The following is a 19,947-nucleotide window of genomic DNA, read 5'->3' on the forward strand; positions in this document are numbered from 1 at the left end:
GAACTGAAAGCACAAATCATGTATAGCACAATGTCTAGTTAAGGTTATATTATACAAGAAACATTCAAAAAGTTCCCAGAAATAATCATAATAAACATCCAGGAGATAGGAGAGAGTGCAAGATGATGCATGATGTTTGATATGCATATCTGGTGTTAGTGTGCAGGTTCTGGCATGTTTAGAAGTTGACAGGTCACAGCTAATGTTTAGGTACACAAGATGACAATGTTGAATTTTTTTTTTTTTTTTTTTTTTTTTTTGACACACAGTAAAGCATCAGTGACTAAGCACTTACCAATGTCAAATGTGTTGTGTTATTTAAAAGTTTCATCACCAAACAATGTAAATGCATGAGAATTTGATGAAAACATCCAAGTGTACAATAAATTCCAAACAGACAGGAGCAAGGCAAAGTAATATTGGAAGAAAGGTTGTTTTTTTTTTTTTTTTTACCATAAAGGCATCACCTACTTTTAATTCTTATCAGAAAGCTAAACTGTCACTAAAGTCATGAAAAAAGACTAGGGAGGAGACTAGGGAAAAAGGCTTATGGAGACTGGATTTAACAGCACAATGAAAAAAAGTATACATGCAGTTCCATTTTGATAACAGTATCTCATTAAACAGCTCATACCATGTGATTTTTTTTTTTTTTTTTTTTGTGAGGATCACCACTTCAAAGATGCTGATGAATTAAGCTGCTCTGATAAAAGCAGTGCTTTTTTTTGTAAAAAAATAGGTGCCGGTACTCATTCTTTGCTATCAGGAAAAATTTTAAATTAAAAGGATATGAAAAGTACTCTAAAAATTTTATTTTTCCTGATATTGTTACTTTCGTAGTAATGTTTTTGGAATAAGAACAACAAATTTAGTATATTAACACAGTTTATTAAGTATAAATTAATTATTCAAGTATATATAGAAAAATAAGTAAAATGTGAATAAAATAAGTAAATAAATCGGTCAGCTACTGAGTGCCGGGCGTTCAGGATGACACGAATGGTCGTTAGTGTAGTATCTCAAATAGAGAGCTTTATGGTAACTGAAAAAAGTTTCTAATGCCCTAAGTTTTAGGCCCTGGCTTGGCCTAAAACTTAGGAAATAACGAAAACGTTGTCTATTTGAGTCTTTCCAGTTGTTGTGAATGCCAAGGGTGGGAGAAGCAACTCCGACTTCTTCCTGGAGAAGCAATTAAAGTCTTGGGGGGAGAAGCGACTGGCAGGTAAGGGCCTTGCAAGACTCCGTGCAAGTGCCTCTCCACCACCACCACCTCAACACTGGCTCTCTGAGTACTTCCTTGCCGGGACAATTCCAGCTTTGAAAATTGTTAAAAATACTTCTGGTCGCAAAATTTATAGATGACCTTTATAGAATTATTAACTAACTATTTAGCAATCTTTTTGTCACCAAAAGGAGAGTTACTTAATAAAGAAGTGCGCTATCGAAGTGCAATAAAAAATTGTTTTTTTAATTTTAACACAAAAATAAATGATAGATTCCAATCAGAATAGTTTTCCCTTGATAAGCATCGAATAACGCATAGCTAATATGATTTTTAAATTTTTAGCTCCGTTAGCGACGAAAATAGAGAGGGGGACACAAAAATTACTCACATTTTCCTGTCTGACGCTGCCATTTTTAATTTTAAAAATATATTTTAGACATAATTATTGAGCTCTTTCCAACGGTGTGGGGGGGATAAAAATGTTGTCAACAACATTTTTATCCCCCCCCACATTTTAACCCCCCTCCATTTCTCAGACAAATTTTTGTCAGCAATGATCAATATGGCTTTATGTTGGCGCCAGACAGGAAAATGTGAACAATCCCCTCAAAATATCTGTCCAGTTCCTCCTTAAATTTATTTAACCTATCAACTTCCACAACGACAAATGGAAGTTTGTTCCAGCAATTAACCACCCGCTGGCTAAAGGCAAATTTCCACACATCTATTCTACATCTGTCCTTCCTCAATTTCAATTTATGCTCCCTTAAGTTCGTAATCTGAACAAGTGGAAGAATCCGATCAGAATTCAGCGTGCTCAACCGATTCAAGGCCTTATACGCCTCAATCAGATCACCTCATGGGTGCCTAGTCTCCAGCTGCTACAATTTGCAGAACTTAAGCCTCTCCTGGTAAGAGGATCCCTTCATTCCCCTCACCAATCTTGTTGCCCTTCTCTGTACATGCTGTTTGTTTGTTATTTGGTTTTTAGGAGCATTAGCAACTAAGGCCATATTGCTCCAGGATATGCGGTGGTCATTCCCTGAATGACCTTTCCGCATCCTCTGTATTTGGTGGTGACGGGCTCGAACCCCAGTCTAATCAAGAAGCGTGTGCTACGCACTGCTGCTCCTTCCCACCTGGCTACGGAGGCGCCCCTCTGTACATGCTCAAGCAAATCTACATCCTTTCTAAAATGAGGCCTCCAGACCTGCACGCAGTACTCAAGGCGTGGCCTGACCATTGCCTTATACAGAGGGACAATCACCTCCTTTTCCCTGCTAGCAAAATTCCTATTTATCATTGACAACACCCCATGACATGTCCTGGCAGCCTGTCTGCATTGCTCAGAAAACTTCATATCTGACTGCACAATTACTCCCAGGTCTTTTTCATTTTCTACCACCTTAAGTGTATAGTCAATAGATTGAGTGGTTCCAGAGATACAATGCTGTGACAGACAAACGAACAGGCAGACAACCGAGTGACATTTTTAGGGTCCTTTTTAGACTATGGCCCCTAAAAATAATAAGTAAAAATAAATAACATAAGTAAAAATAATTTTATAATAAAGTTTTTGTAGAATATTCCAAATTTTTATTAAGTTTTCATCCAACACCCTATGCCGACTTCTTTTTTTCCTCTTTGTGTGTCTCTTTCTTAATGACATTTTCGGAGCAGCCATGAATCGACATATTTTGCTGGATCGAAGCAGGCCAGCGGTGGGCATACAATTTTAAGCAACAGTAGTGAAGAAACTGTTTTTGTCATCAATGAAGCTCTGGTTGGGCTGACAATCAGATTCATTTGTGAAAATCCTCATTCACATTCACTCATTGAAATTGGTATCGTACTCAGAGCGTCCATCAAATTCTTCAATTCTTCCGAAACCATCTTTTCAATTAGGTATCCACGAATTGCATTTAACTGTAACCTAATTGACAATTTTCTAATTTCATTTTTACCAAATGCCAACAATTCATGCTTAGAAGGTTTAATCCCTTCGATGTCTTCATTTTCCATCTCTCGTCATCAGTATTGTCACTAGTTGTTAAATTTGAATTTTTTTTTTTTTTTTGAAACTGTCGAAAATGTCAGTGTCATCCGGATATTCAGGTACTGTGACCATGTAAACAGAGATAGGGAAAATTTACAAAAAATGTGGATAACGCACTTCCGCGAAACGGCAGATGATTATTTGTCGAGGTAAAAGAAAAGAAAATCACCCTCTCCTAATTCTCGAACGGTGTGCTTACAGTTGATTCACGAAGGTGTCCAACCTATGGTCAGCCCAGAAAGTGAACTAAAACAGCATTTTAAATTTTGTTAACTATCAAAAAAAATCTCATTAAATGTTTTGTTCAGTAAATGTAATTGTGTATTGTACTCAATAAAATTTTCGAATATTTTCAATTTTACTTTTACAAGCAACAAGATAGGGAAAATGTAACACACTAAAGAAATCTAACTTTGAATTTTTTTGAATATGGCCCCTGTATGGGAAATGTTTGGACACCATGCAATAGAAGGTGGACCAGAGCCCATTGGGAATACCCCTTGATCTGCTCACTGCAGACCAGCGCGACTCCGTATGTGGGACGGGTGGTCGGATAGTTTTTACCAGGTACCACTAAGTTGTAGAATGTTAATCCCTTCAGCTCTCTTAATTCGCGCAGCAAATTAAGTAAATTGCCTGAAGGCCAGAAATGCGAATAGGACATACCGAGTTCATCCTCTCCTAATCTATTCGCTATATGAAAATTTTCTTGCTCAACGGAAACTATTTTAAATGTAATTTCCAAGGGGAATTCAAAATAATTAAACAGAGGTCCGACTGAGTAATTTAGAATTATAAAAATGGTTATACAGTTTTATATAGAAAATATCTTAACAATAGACAGTAAAAAATGTAAATTTAGTTAAATAATTTTAAGCTTATTTGAATAGTAGATAAATATGTGAAAAAAATTTATGGAATATTACAAATTTCAAAGTGCACTGCATCCAAATGTCACACGTCACTGTTAATAAAGGTGCCGGTATGCTGTACCATTGCGTACCATCACAAAAAAAGCACTGGATAAAAGTATTAAAAAAACATTGGCATGAAAAGGTCCTGGATTGTTTCCATCATCTTTACAATTGCTGGCAAAAAATGTTTTTCTACTCAAGGATATCACTTTAAGGGAAATGTCTAAAGGCACAAATAATCATTCATTTAAAAAAAAAAAGATTAGGAAAGAAATCATTTTAGAAGTTTTCTGGATGTATCACAATTATATTTCATTTTATTAGAAACAAGCAAAATCAATTCCAGATCAGATCAAATCATTAATATGATTTGGGAGATAAACAGAAACAGAAAACTAAAAGTACATTACAATATCAAATTAAACGTCAATAAAAACAGAAAACTATTATTTTGGATATAATAATTCAAAAGGCTTTTAAATTATTAGTTTTTTTATTACCTACTGTCAGTGGAACAGTTCTGCCTACAGATGTTCTACTGTCATCTGCAAACTTTTCATTTATAACCACCACCAGATGCCAAAATTCAGGGGACATCTTCAAGAGATGAAGGTTTTGTAATTCCAGAGTAAACAAATATGTGCTACCCATACCTTTTACCTCTTCAACTTTACAAGAAACAGTTAGGGAGTCAATACCTACAAGAAGAATTGTGAAACTGTTTTAAAATATTAATATGTTTAATAAATGCCTTACTGTGCATGTGTTGGCAAAAGCCTCAGCTGTTGCTGTGTACATAGCAAAGAGCAAAAGTTTTCCCTGAGCTATGTACTGAGGCTTTTGCCAAGCTCACACACTGCAATGTTTTATATTTCCTTCTATGCCTAAAGCTTTTGCTCTAAACTTAATTGAGGTTTAAAGTACTCTATTAAAAAGAAAAGTGAAAACACATTACATCAGAATGGATTTTAACATTATTAATGTTAAAATAATGTAATGTAAAATAAATAATATTAATGTTATGCTGGAATAATTCATGAATAAAAATCTTACTCTGCTACTTTATTCATGATCATGTTAAAATATAATTAAAATGGAACTATTTGTCCAGATTCTAAAATGATTGGATTTCAAGAATTTTACTTTTATTAATAAATAAATCATATTTAATATAAATATAAATAAGAAATATTCATTTATTGGTCAGCTGAAATAGAGTCACAAAACTATAACTATCTACTAAACCAACCCAGTTCAACTGAAACCAGAAGAGTTTACAATACATCGCAATTGAATCAAACAGTAATTAAATAATAATTTAAAGTGTACAGGTCATTCACACACATACCTACCAAAAACTAAATAACACAACTAATCAACTACAATATATAACCGTTTAGAGCAGTGTTTCTCAACCTTTTTTTAATTATCACCCCCTAAAGGGCTTTTTTAGACAATTTTTTTCCTAATCGCCCCCATGAAATTTTAAACAAGAAAATACTTTATACTTACTCTTTTTATTCAATGGAATCCCTGAGCCTGATGCTTCTTAGTTAAAAGTTCAATGTTCAGTATGATATTATTAAGTTTAATTCTAATGTCTCTCCTCTTGAACTTATGTCAATTCTGTTCCTTTCCTTTGTTAATATTTTATTTACTGAACTAAAATCACTTTCAACCGTATAAGATGTTGAAAAACAAAATAGTACTTTGGCCATTTCAGACCACATTGTTTGATAAAGAAGTTCAGTTGTTTTTGATACCCACAACTCAGCCATTCCACCTTTTTCGAATTTGTGTTTGCATTCTTCATTACATTTTAATTCAATGAGTTCTTTTTGAATTTCCTCATCTCATCCATGCCTCATATATTGACCAATGAAAGAAAAGAATAAATAAATAAACATCACTGCCAAGGTCGCAGCTGTCAGAAAGGTGTAAATGCTAGCTAAGGATTGCAGAGATGTTGTTGTTGTTATTTGGTTTTTAGGAGCATTAGCAACTAAGGCCATATTGCTCTGGTGCGGTGGTCATTCCCTGACCTTTCCGCATACTCCGTATTTGGTGGTGACGGGCTCGAACCCCGGTCTAATCAAGAAGCGTGTGCTACGCACTGGTGCTCCTTCCCACCTGGCTACGGAGGTGCGGATTGCAGAGACATTACCTCAGAAAGCACTTAGGCATTTAATGCCTATGAAAAGCAAAGGTGGTTGAGTTAAATCATATCCACTATCTTCCTTTTATCAACATTTCTCACTCACTCCTAATATCATATATCTATATGTTAAAAATCAGTTGTTTCAGGGAAAAAGAAAACCCAATGAGAAAAATTAAATATTAAGGAATAAGATGTCGTTGGGTAGGATTGAACTTTGGAAGGCCACAAACCATTGTGCCCCCTAAAAACCAACTTTTGCCCTCTTGGGGGAGATATTGCCCCCACTGAGAACCCCTCGTTTAGAGTAATAGTGGTATTCACACAGAGGGAGAACGTCAGCATCCAAAGTAAAATTTAACGAATGAAACTAAAGATTTTACTGTAATTCCCTGTAATAATTTGACTAAAGGTGGTACACTGACATTCCCATACAACTGAGATCTTTATCTAGAATACCGATGGCCAAATTTTAAGTTGCTCATCTGGGAATCATACTCTTGACAGAGAGCAATACTTTGACAATAAAAGAGGAACTGTTGATCAAACCTCTATTCATACATTCCAGAAGGATTATGAGAGTGAACATACCTAGGGAAGCCAAGTCAGAAAGATGAATCAAATTATCTGAGGCTCCACTTCTTTCCCATAGTAATTTGGTTCTGAAACAGAAATCTCACATCAAAAAAGATACCCAAATTCTTTACAGAATCAACCTACTTGTATGAGTTGAAGAGAGAGAGAGAGAGATTGAATCACACTTTCTTCTTAGTGATGGTGGTGATAGGGCAGAATTAGAAGGCTTAATATTTAGTTCAAACCTTTGGAAGTAAATAACCAGAAAGACAAATATGTGTTATTAAATAAAAAATAATTATTACTGATATTCAGTGTTATTACTGATATTAAGGGTTAAATAATAAGTTTTTAATTGACACTGATAATCTAAACCAGAAGTTTTGTGGTAACCTTGAAATAAAATAACTGAACACTTGTCAAATTTACATCCAAGCAGTTTTTTTTCTTGATTCATTTAAATATTAGATTAATATCTTGTTTCAATTCAGAACAATCATTCAAGTTGTTTAGTGCTCTGTACTGTCCTTGACTTATGCTGTTGACATCAAGGTATACTTCACCTCAACATCAATAGTGTAAGCCGGGTAATGTATTGCTTTATCAGTAAGCTCCGCAAATATCAGCAGTGGATTTGGGAGATTCCACTCAAAAATAACTTTCCTGCATTAACTGTTGGGTGAAGTTAAAAATCAGTAATTGTCCATACCTTCCTAAATATAGACAAATTTTTACTTCGCATGGTTTTTGAATTTTTTTTTTATTTTTATAGTTTTCAGAGTAAGTTTGATTTTTATAGTTTTCAGAGTAAGTGTGCATGAGAACCAATCAGTTGCTGCACCACCACCATTCTTTTTACTATTTTTAATTCATATTGGCAAAAGAACTGACTGGTGACAACACCTCAAAGCTTGGAATTATATGTTTGTTTCTAGGTGAAGGTTACCTACCTTTACTCTTCCATGAGTTCTATAAATATCTAACATCTTACATAAACAAAGTCTATAAATATCTATGGTGTTATTGAAAGACTCATTAAGATCCACACAAAATGCAAAACAATAAGTACTGCAATCCATTAAGAAAAGATGAAATATTGGTACATTCCAAGCAGAATTAATAAAAAAAAAAATTAAAAAATAATCACCTGCCAGGTGATGTGTTACTATTTTTGTTACAAGTGGTATCACCACCACTTCTAGGTTAATGATGAAATTATATTTTTTCAAGAATATACACAGCAAAAGAAGGCCAACCATATATCCCTGTGACATTCCTCTTTGAACAGAAATTGGGAGTAGGGGGCTGTCATACTGATATTTTATCTTAGCCATCCTATTTGGAAACTTTTTATCCAAGTCCTGTAATGCCATATGCTCCTATTCTGTATAAGCAAAGGAATACAGACCGAGTCTAATCCATTTAAATATTCTTATCAACTACTCTCCTTAAATTCAGTTTAAGGGTTAAGAGAGTGGCTGTGGCTGAACAACCTGTCAAAAAGCTGATTCCTGTTATTAAAGCTGGTCCTAAGAAATGGGATTAACTAGTCATATACTATGGCCACTAGTATTTTTGCAAGCATATTCAACTTATTTATGGCCTATATAAGGTCACCTTCATTCTATACCCCCCACAAGTAAGGATGATATATGACTTTTAAAATGTTAGGAAAAACTTCCTGATTTTAAAGAGAGTTTAAGTACAGCAACTGCAACTGCACTACTGAAAAACACTGCTTCCAGTCTACATGAGCAATCACCATGCATTTTATTGAGTATGTTTACTAGGATTTAAGATATCTGGATTGCTCTATAAAATGAGGAAAGGGGTCTACAAATTATAAAATCTTGTCTTCAAAAAATTTAGCATCCCGGGTGGCTAAAACTGTTAAAGAGGGCATTTTTATGGAAGTGTTATTGTTACTTTTGCTTGTTGCTCAAATACAGTGAGCCAAAAAAGGTTGAAAATCTGTATTATGAGTTGTTCTAACATGTATATTATTTGGATACCTTAACATATATATTATTTGGATATCTACTATCATTAAATTGTCATATTGAAATCTATATAGCACATTGTCTTGATTAACTTAAAGTATGCATTTTTGAAGGAGAGGGCATTATCTTGAATTAAATAATGTGAAACTTCACTTAATACAATTTATGAATTACTAAATACCTATAAAGAAATAATGTATATAAGGAAAGAAGGAATAAATAAAATAACACCTACAAACAGCATCTTATGGCATCCATTCAAAAGAGGATAGTCAGATTAACTAACTCACGTGTGCCTTTCTACAGATACTCCCACGGGTACTGTTCTTCTGAATTGGCATCTTTAATTTCTCCCCCAACCCACTCTCTTCCGGATCAGTCAAAACACATGCCAGAACCAGTCAGCATGCATTCACTATCAAACTCCAATTATTTGGATATCTACTATCATTAAATTGTCATATTGAAATCTATATAGCACATTGTCTTGATTAACTTAAAGGATGCATTTTTGAAGGAGAGAGCATTAGTTTGAACTAAATAATGTGTAACTTCACTTAATACAATTTATGAATTACTAAATACCTATAAAGGAATAATGTATATAAGGAAAGAAGGATTAAATAAATAACACCTACAAACAGCATCTTATGGCCTCCATTCAAAAGAGGACAGTCAGATTAATTAACTCGCGTGTGCCTTTCTACAGATATTCCCACGGGTACTGTTTTTCTGAATTAGCATCTTTCATTCCTCCCCCAACCCACTCTCTTCCAGATCAGTCAAAACACATACCAGAACCAGTCAACATGCATTCACCATCAAACTCCAATCTCACAGAATCAACTTCTACCTCTTCCACATTTACCTTTTCTATTTTTGCTTTCTGGAACAACCTTTCTTCACATGTATTTCCTGAAAATTACAGTCTACAGAAATTCAATTCTAATCTGAACAAATATCTTCTATGGTATAAAAATAGTATATCTTATACCAATCAAACACACTGGTATGACTATATGTTTCATCATCATAAACAGTTTTTAACATTTCAACCAATTTTAAGTTTCTGCTGCAGATTATGCCAAAAAAAAAAAAAAAAAAACTACAAAGTGGCCCTTGCAGCTAATAAAACTGTTACTTCAATGCATTTCCATACTGTCTGAAAAATGCCCAAATTTTCAATTCTCATTGCCAGTAAAAGTTGATTTTATCAAACAGGAGGAACATAGGATTTTTTTTTACAACTATACAAAAATATGTAACAAAAATAAAAATAAATAAATAAAAAAAAAATCAACCATGGAATACAAGCAGCTTGAAGATAAAAAAAAAATATATATATATATTTTTTTTTTTTTTTTTTGTGGGGATACAAAGGGCCCAATTATAAAGAGGTTCAGCTACCTAGTCACTGTAACCAACCATCCATCAATCAACACAAACAATGGCAAAAGCAGATTAATAAACTTCTTAAATATGAGGCATGGCAATAAAGTTCCCAAACTGGTATAATAAAAAGAACACAAAGTAAAGGAGCTCAAAACTGGTTTTATTTTTATTCAAAGTAATTACAAGATAACTGATTGAATGTACTTATTATACAGTTCTAAAAGTTCCTGAAAAGAGTCAGCAAAAGCTTCCACAGAAATAATGTTCAATTTGGCAGTTAAGTTTTTCTTTATGTCCTTAACATCCTGAAATCTCTTTCCTTTGAGGGCAGTTTCCAGCTTGGGAGGAAGAAGTCTGCTGGTGCTAGATCAGGAGAGTAGGATAGATGGCTGATCTTACAATGCCATTTTTCACAGCAATGTCTTGCAGAAATGTCTTTACAACAGGCGCAGAATGGATGGAGCATTGTCATGCAACAAGAAGCAGCTGCCTTGCTCTCGAAATTGCAGCTTCATCCAGGAAATGTGGTTCAATAGTCTTTGAAAGCATTGACTCTCTCTCTTCTTCAGGTACAAATTCCTTATGAATCACACCATTTGTTGTAAAACTTGAGGTTTTGTTGTAAAACTTGGTCCTTGAGGTTGTCACAGACATTCTCTCAGCTATGCCAGACAAGCTGTACTTGTAACCTGGGAGTCTAAAACGCTGATGGAACTGATATTCGGGTGACACTCAAGTCAAGTGGACCCGATTTCGGCGAAGTCCGGACGGTCTGTGACAGCCAAATTCTCTGCTTGCACCTTCACGATGGTGGGACTGTTAGTAATCCTGGGTATAACCTCCATGGACAAGTACATGGTGGGTGACCACCCAGGTGTGAACCAACGTAAGCAGGGGTCGAGGTGTGGCGCCCACACCAGATGGAGGAATGCCACCCCTCTATGTTACCAGGCAGTACTAGGTGGTAGATGACTCTCATCAACCGGTGAAATACCACCACTTTGCTTATTGGAGGCTTGAAGTGGTGGAACCCGTGTTTAGTCTCTAGAGCTAAGTTCCGGTCAACCCTTCCCTATCTCTTCCATCATGCAGTATGATTGATGACTTTTGAGGTTATGATGAATGTTGTGGCGAGATCCAATATTCCTTACATTTCAAGGGTACAGCTCTAAAACGGTGTTCGCAGGCCGGCCGCTAGTTAGTACACTGGACTGAACCTATTGGTAACTCTCTAGGAAGCTTCCGGATTAGCTAGTGTATAATCTTGCTACCTCTACTCTGCCAGATAGTGACTGGAGGGAGTCCGAGTAGTGTGTACGCGGGGAGCATTGTCGAGGCCACGTTATGTCAAGGATCTGGGTATATTCTTACCACATGTACGCCATATCCAAAAATTTCATTACTTCATACAGCATGTCCCACCTACTTTTTCTTACTATTGAATACACCATGAATTGTCAAACTAATAGAGCAAGCTTATCTGCGAAAAGATCTAAACCTCCCAAGGACTTCCTAATTCATTTCACAAATATACGTGGTCTGAATTCTAATCTCAACGATGTCCATTTCCACTTGCAGTCTGCCAAACCCCATGTACTTTTTCTGACAGAATCTCAGTTATCGGTTGATTCATCTACTGCTCATCTCAGATGCCCAAATTATACGTTGTATAATTCCTTTCGCCTCAAAGGTGGTACTTGTGCATATGTCCGTTCTGATATTCCCTGTCAGAGACTTGGCAATTTGGAATCTCCTCTCTTTGATCTTCTCTGGCTTAAAATCTCTCTACCTCATTGTGTCAAATTCATCTGTTGTCTCTACCGTTCTCCCAACTCCACTAATCACTTGGAGCTCTTTGACTTCCTCTCTTTGCAACTTAACTTTCTCCAGTCCAACTTTCCTAACAGTGAAGTAATTTTCCTTGGTGATTTTAATGTTCACAACTCCAGCTGGCTTCCGTTTTCTAGTCACACCGACCCAGCAGGTCGAGATGCTGAGGCTTTTGCAATTACTAATGACCTAGCACAGATTGTTCATTTACCTACAAGAATACCGGACAATCCTAATCATACAGCCAATACGCTTGATCTTTTTCTCACAAACAACCCTTCTAAGTACACGGTCGAAGTGAGAGGTCCTTTAGGCACTTCAGATCACAACTTGGTGATTGTCTCTTCTCCAATGGAACCTTTATCTCATGGCTATTCCCAACCACGTGTTGTTTGGCATTACAAGAATGCAAAATGGGATGACCTGCGAGACTTCTTTTCTTCTTTTCCTTGGTCAGATTACTGTTTCAAAACTTCTGATGTCAATGTTTGCTCAGATCGTGTCAATGAAATTATTCTTGCAGGAATGGAATCCCTTATCCCACACTCCACTTTAAAATCTCGTCCTTTATCTAAACCTTGGTTTTCCAATAAATGTGCTAAGGCTGTCCAAGAGAAGAATGTTGCATATCGTAATTGGCTTGTTTCTAATTCTTCAGTTTCATTTTCTGCCTACACCAAAGCTCTCAACAGTGGTAAAGCAGTTATTAATCAGTCCAAACTAGAGTTTGAACAGGCTAAGAGTAGAAAACTTGCTTCTTGCCCTAATGGTAGCCAAGCATTCTGGTCTCTTGCCAAAGCTATTGGCCGCAACTTTTGCCCATCTTTGCTCCCACCTCTGTTCAAACCAGATGGTTCTGTTGCCACTTCAGCCAAGGATAAAGCTGACCTGCTAGCATCCCATTTTTCTTCCAGCTCATGTATCAATGATCTTGGTAAAACACCTCCCACCATTCCCAACACGCTCCATTCAATGCCTCCTGTGGTCTTCCGTCAAAAGGATATCAGAAGGATTTTGATGAATCATGATGCTAAGAAAGCTCCAGGTCCTGATGGTATTTCTCCACTTGTTCTCAAAACCTGTGCTCCTGAACTTACTCCTATTCTTTGCCGCCTTTTTTCACTTTCTTATTCCAAAGGTGTTTTTCCTTCTGCTTGGAAATTTGCTCATATCCAGCCAATTTCTAAAAAGGGTGACAAATCTCTCCCATCCAATTATCGTCCCATTGCAATTACTTCTACTCTTTCTAAAGTAATGGAGAAATCAATTAACTGCCAACTCTTAAACTACCTAGAAACCTTCCGTCTGATCAACGATCACCAGTATGGATTCCGTCAGTGTCGATCCACTGGAGGGAGGTTCGGTGAAACACAAGTAGTTGCTCTTGACATCTCAAAGGCTTTTGATCATGTTTGGCATAAAGGTCTTCTAAACAAGCTTCCATCTTATGGTTTTCCAACTGTTTTTAGTAATTGGTTATCCAGTTTTCTCTCTGATCGCTCACTGAGGGTGATGGTAGATGGCTCTCTGTCTTCTAACTTCTCCACTAATGCCGGTGTCCCCCAAGGTTCAGTTCTTTCCCCCACTCTTTTCCTCTTGTATATCAATGACCTTCTTCCATTGACTGGAAATCCTATCCATAGTTTTGCCGATGATAGCACATTGCATTCAACTTTCCATTTTGAGAAATCGTGTCCTGCTCAATCAGCTTCAACTTCTTGAAAATCTGCTACCAATTCCTTAAATGCCGATCTTCAGGTAATTCTCCAGTGGGGCAAAGACAACTTAGTTGATTTCAACCCTTCTAAAACTCAGTCTTGTCTTATATCTCGCAAAAAGGATTCTTCTGCTCCTATGCTTATCTTTAGTGACACTCCGATTTCTAGGCAAAATGATATATCTCTTTTGGGGATTACCCTGACTTCTAATCTCTCTTGGCACAAGCACATTACAAATATTGCTTCCTCTGCAGCTAAAAAACTTGGTTTTCTCTTTCGCTCTCGGCGTTACTTTTCTTCCAAACAGCTGTTCACTCTGTATAAATCGCAAATCCGCCCTGCCATGGAATATTGTTCCCACATCTGGGGTGGTGCCCCCAAAACCTCTCTCAGGCTTCTTGATTCCATTCAGAAGAGGGCAGTTAGGTTAATTAATGATTCATCTCTAACAGAGTCTCTCCACTCGCTTTCTCATAGACGCACTGTTTCTGCTGCATGCCTCTTCTACAGATACTTCCACGGGCACTGTTCTTCTGAATTGGCTTCTATAATTCCTGCTCTCTCTTTCAAAACAGTCCGAACACGTGCCGCCACTAGCCAACATCCATTTACTGTCCAACTTCAAACCCACAGAACCAACTTTTCATCTTCCTCATTTATTCATTCACCTGCCGTTTTCTGGAACAACCTTCCTTCATACGTATTTCCTGAAAATTACAATCTACAGAAGTTCAAGTCCAATGTCAACAAATATCTTCTTTCGTCTTCTTAACCTCAAACCCAAGCATGGTACTAAGTACTATAGGTTCTAATACCTCTCATGTTTGGGGTTCACAAAAAAAAAAAAAAAAAAAAACACCCTCAACATCATCTTGATTCTAGACTTCTTTAAATTAAATATTGTGGGCCTTGGTAATGATTTTGAAGTTCATTTCATTCTCTGATGCTTCATCTTGAGTTTGTACTGAAACAACCAATGCTCATCTCCAATGACAATACAGTCAAGGAAATTAGGACTTGATAAGTCTAGATGAAGTCTTTGCATAATGACATTCTTCATTGCTTCTGCTCATCCGTGAGGCTGTGCAGCACAAATTTTGCACAGACCTTCCTTTTCCCTTAATCTTCATGCAGAATTTTCTGAATTGTCTCCTTATTCATATCCAACTCATCAGCCATCATTGTGAGGGTCAAATGATTATCTCTTTGCACAATTTCCCTAACTTTTGCAACTCTGTCCTTATTTCAAGAGGCCGACAGATGCTAACTTCTTGAGTCATTGCAAACATCTTCCCATCTGTTATTGAACCACTTCTACCATTCAAACACACTAGTATGACTTAACATTTAATCACCATAAATGGTTTTTAACATTTTATGCATTTCTGTTGCAGATTTTCCCAGTTTAAAGCAAAATTTTATATTCGTTCATTGCTCTATTCCAAAATCATAACGGAACATTAACACTACTAACGAAACTGTTGTTAATTACAACCTGTCAACCTAGTAGACAATTTCTGTACCACCATCTGTTGTAGGAAGTTTGAATTACAACACACCACTTCCATTTATTTTCAAATTCATAAAACATGATCACAACAGCACTAGTCTGGGAACTTTATTGCCTCACCCTGTACATACCACACACAAATTGACATCTGAAACAAACTATTATACTTCATTGGTAAAATCACTGCTATGTTTTCAAAACTGTGGAGATCTTGGGCTAGATATCTTTATATTATCATGTCTAATGCAGTAAAAAATAAAAAGAAAAGAAAAAATATAGAAATGTTCTTGATATAAGAAAATACATAAAAGCTGATACAAAAGAGTAATTACTTCATTGTGTGAAACATTTCACAAGTCTTACCAGCACACAACTTAAGAAATTTCTCCAGCTATAACGGGATGTTCTAACAAGTTCAGAGTTATGAAAGCCTGCAGCACTCTCTTTAAAATACATGATACTTTATTTTTGTTTAATTGTGCTTGAAGGCATTCTCCCATGATTCAGCTCATCTATGAGCTATTCCTATTCAACACATGGCACAGCATGAAAATAAAATATATATTCCTATAGACCAATTTTCAAAATTACTAGTGAATTATGTGCACTTTTTAATTTATACTTCATATTTATTTTAATTTTAGCTGCATATACTTCAAGTGCATTATTTTACTAATAAACATTACATCCAATCTGCGTAGTCTGCAGTTACTAGATATTCTAATATGAGTATTTCACAACTAGCTTGTCGTTAATTTTGAGAATCAAAAAAATCTGGGACTTCTAATAGTGAGACCATAAATCAGATTGCTGACTATAATGAGAATAAATAAACAATGGAGGCCTGTTTAAGATAATTAAACTTGAGTAATTCTTTTTTGTCTCTGATATAAAATTCAAACTAATACAAATTATATCTAGAAACTCTATTAAAACAGAAGATTTTCATCAGTGGAAAGATCAATCTGAAAAAACTTTCAGATTTCAGAAAAAACTCATATAAACCAATACTATAAAAAATTTATATGTTAAATTAAAAAATAACCTTGAATATAAAAATTAAAAGTTGCATTAAATTAAAAAATAATTATTTAAATACTTTTAAATTTTTTTTGTTTTATTCTGAAATAAAATACAGTAAGTTTCCATTACAATGAATTTTCCAGGTCCTGGACAACTTCCCATAATAATGAATATTTTGGAAATCTCATCTGAATGAAATATTGGTAAAAAATTCAGTAAAATGGATTATTTTCAAAGTCCATAATATACGTATTAATAACATAACACCTATACTTAAAATTTATTGCTTTACAAAGGAAGAAAAACTGTGGTTAGTACAGTTGGACTTTTAACAATACAGAAAAAGAATTCAGCATTACATCATTTTTTTAACTTTATTTCAATGTTGATATAAAGCATACATACATACATACTTATTCTGCATATGTAAAAGAAAAGTAAAGTAAAGTACAGCCATTATCAACCCACTGCAGGATGGAAGCCTCCTCAACAATTCATGCTGAGGGAAATGGACCATAATCTGCCACGCTGGTCCAGTGCGGGTTGGCAGATCGACCGTATTCAGCAGTCAGGGGCTTGAACCCCGGTCTACTCAAAGAGCGTGTGCTACTGCACTCCCGCTCCTGCCCACTTGGCTACGGAGGCTGCATATGTATGTATGACCATACATACATACATATGCAGAATAAGTGTTTAAATTTCCAATTATGTGGGATACAAATAGTCTCGAAAAAAAAAACTTTTGTTTTAACACACACTTCCTTCCCCTAATTTATTCTGTAAAATCAAGGATTTACTGTAATCTTATTCAAATTTAGTGCAATCTGATGTATAAGGGGCTCACAACTGGTGAGTATGGGCTTGGCACACCCAGGGTCCTGAGCTGGATATCATCATTCTTCTCTTTCTTGGTGATTCCTTTCTACTTCTCTCTCTCTCAGGGTAATAGGGAAAAATTTTTTTTTGGCCAGTGCAGCATAAGCCTCAGGCTTCCTTGCACCATATGGCTAATAATAATAATAATAATAATATATTTCAGATTGCATTAAAACAGAATTTTTATAATTAATATGTAAAAAAAGTTAAAAATTCAAATAAAAAATACAATAAGTTATATTACTAAAATGTTATATAAACTATATAATGATGCAGTTTATATAAAATGATAATCTCTATGTTGTTTTATTTGGTTAATACTGATTTCACAATAGATGTTTAAGTAAAATAAAGCAGAAATTAGTACCTCTGCATATCAAAAAAGTGAAGTAGAACTTATTTGAATGAATAATGATTCTTTTAAAATAATTTAAAGTGATATTCATTAAACTGAAATTTTGATACAACAAAAATGATGCCTATATGTAGCATACTATGTGAAATATGAATATTAAATCCAAATGAAAAGGTTCAGCCATACTTTTGGTGAGAAGAGCTGATGCCAAGCCCAGTTCCGTTAGTAATGCTTGCTGCTTCTTATTTAACAATTGCACTTCTTGAAGTTGATCAGCATAATGAGAAATTGAAGCCAGAAGTCTTTGTATCTCTTCCCCTGATATACATGGAAAGGTATTTTTAGATGTAATTAAGCTGCTGGCAAGAGACAGAGTAAGGCTACCATCTGCAGTAAGGCACATAATTCTTGCTCTTTTATCTGAAAAAATAATGACCATTAAAAATTACTAGTATACTTTACTGTGTAAATACTGGCATTATGCTACAGCTTTAGGTTAACTCAATGACACATAAATGGTACTGGCACTAAGTTTGATATCTTTTCAACCTATATTTTTCACTGATTAATATATATAAATATGTCAATATGTTGAAAAGTACCTTGAAATCTTCTCACTGTTTCATGATTTTTATTATTGAACACCATGAAAAGGGATATCTATAAAAAAAGGATGCTGATGGCAAAAAATGACATTAGAATACAGTACAGGCATTAAATATTTCAACAATTAAACATTTCTGCATTTTGTATTCATTGTTCTCTATAAATGTTTCTCTCCTATAATCTTCTCTTTTCTGAGAAGCTTAATTATATTCAAATTATATATAAAGATTGGCAGGGTGGTTAATGACAGTAATCAGGGTATTCTACTGCAACAAGATCGAAATAAATTAGGCAGAGGGACTGAGAAGTGGCAATTGAAGTTTAACATTGAAAAATGGAAGGTACTTCATATGGGAGGCAGTAATCACAGATTATTATTATTAGCCATATGGTGCAAGAAAGCATGAGGCTTATGCTGCACCAGCCAAAAAAAAAAAAAAAAAATTCTGAATTACCTTGAGAGAGAGAGAGAGAGAGAGACAGAGAAAGAGAGAGAAGTAGAAGGGAATCACCAAGAAAGAGAAGAATGATAATATCCAGCTCAGGACCCTGGGTGTGCCAAGCCCATACCAGATGTGAGCCCCTGGGATTAATGCACCAGTTGTGTGGTACTCAGGGTAGTGAACAATGAAAAGGTTCTGAGGGTAACTGTACAGTCAGATATGAAGTTCTCTTAGCAGTGCAAACAGGCCGCAAAGACAGCCCATGGGGTGGGGTTTTGTCAATGATATACAAATATTTTTCCAATAGGGATAAGGAGGTAATTATCCCATTGTATAAGGCAATGGTCAGTCCCCCGTGCCAAGTACTTTATACAGGTCTAGAAGCCTCATTTTCAAAAGGATGTGGATCTATTGGAGTGGATGCAGAGATTAGCAACAAGTCAGGGAGGGGAGGGGAGGGAATTAAAGGGGGCTTTTAGCAGGAAAGGCTTCATTTCTGTAAATTGCAGCATCTGGAGACTAATACCTATGAGGAGCTCTGAATGGACTGAGTAAGTTCAATGCTGATGGAATCCTTCCTATTGCTCAGACTATGCACATGAGGGGGCATAAATCAGATTGAGGAAGGATGGGTGCAGAATGGATGTGTGGAAATTTGTCTTCAGCCAGATTGTTGGATTATTCCATCTGATGTTTTAGAAGTGGGTAGTTTGAATAAATTCAAGGGAAAACTAGACAAACTGCCAGAGGCAATGGACAGGTGATATGGAAAGTGTTTTTTTTTCACTAAAGCTGTATAAGCTTGTGTTCTTGCATCATTTTCCACTATTAATACTATAGTTAAAAAAAATCAGAATTTTTATGTATTAGTATTAGTAATGGCCATATAGTGCAAGGAAGCCTAAGGCTGCAGCAGCCAAAAAGAAAAAAAAAAAAAAAAAAAAAGAGTAAAATAATAATAATAACAATAAAATTAAATAAAATAAATAAATAATAAAGAAGTAAATAGACAACCTATGCATTTACCTCCTCCCACAAGTCCAGCTGACCTTTGAATTTCCCCAAACTGTCAGCCACCCAGTTATTCCAGTAATTTATAACTTGCTGGCTAAAAATAAATGTCTTTTATATAAACAGAGACACTTTTAAGTTGCTGTTGTTGTTGTTATTTGGTTTTTAGGAACATTAGCAACTAAGGCTATATTGCTCCGGGGATATGCGGTGGTCATTTGCTGACCTTTCCACATCATCCGTATTTGGTTGTAACG

General features: G+C 35.5%; 1 protein-coding gene across 1 annotated transcript in view; it reads right to left on the reverse strand.

Annotated features, from left to right (window-relative positions):
* Positions 1–19,947, reverse strand: part of LOC150083708 (uncharacterized) — a 99,573-nt gene that overhangs the window by 29,471 nt on the left and 50,155 nt on the right. The window contains exons 6-7 of the mRNA XM_090378577.1: positions 17,817–18,050; positions 4,696–4,893 (exon numbers count right to left, since the gene is read on the reverse strand). Coding sequence (XP_090234703.1) covers positions 4,696–4,893; positions 17,817–18,050 — 432 coding nt within the window. The remainder of the gene's footprint in view (positions 1–4,695; positions 4,894–17,816; positions 18,051–19,947) is intronic.

Source organism: Mastigoproctus giganteus, chromosome 7, assembly GCF_048544385.1.
Source record: "Mastigoproctus giganteus isolate SK-2022 chromosome 7, ASM4854438v1, whole genome shotgun sequence".
Taxonomy (NCBI): domain Eukaryota; kingdom Metazoa; phylum Arthropoda; class Arachnida; order Uropygi; family Thelyphonidae; genus Mastigoproctus; species Mastigoproctus giganteus.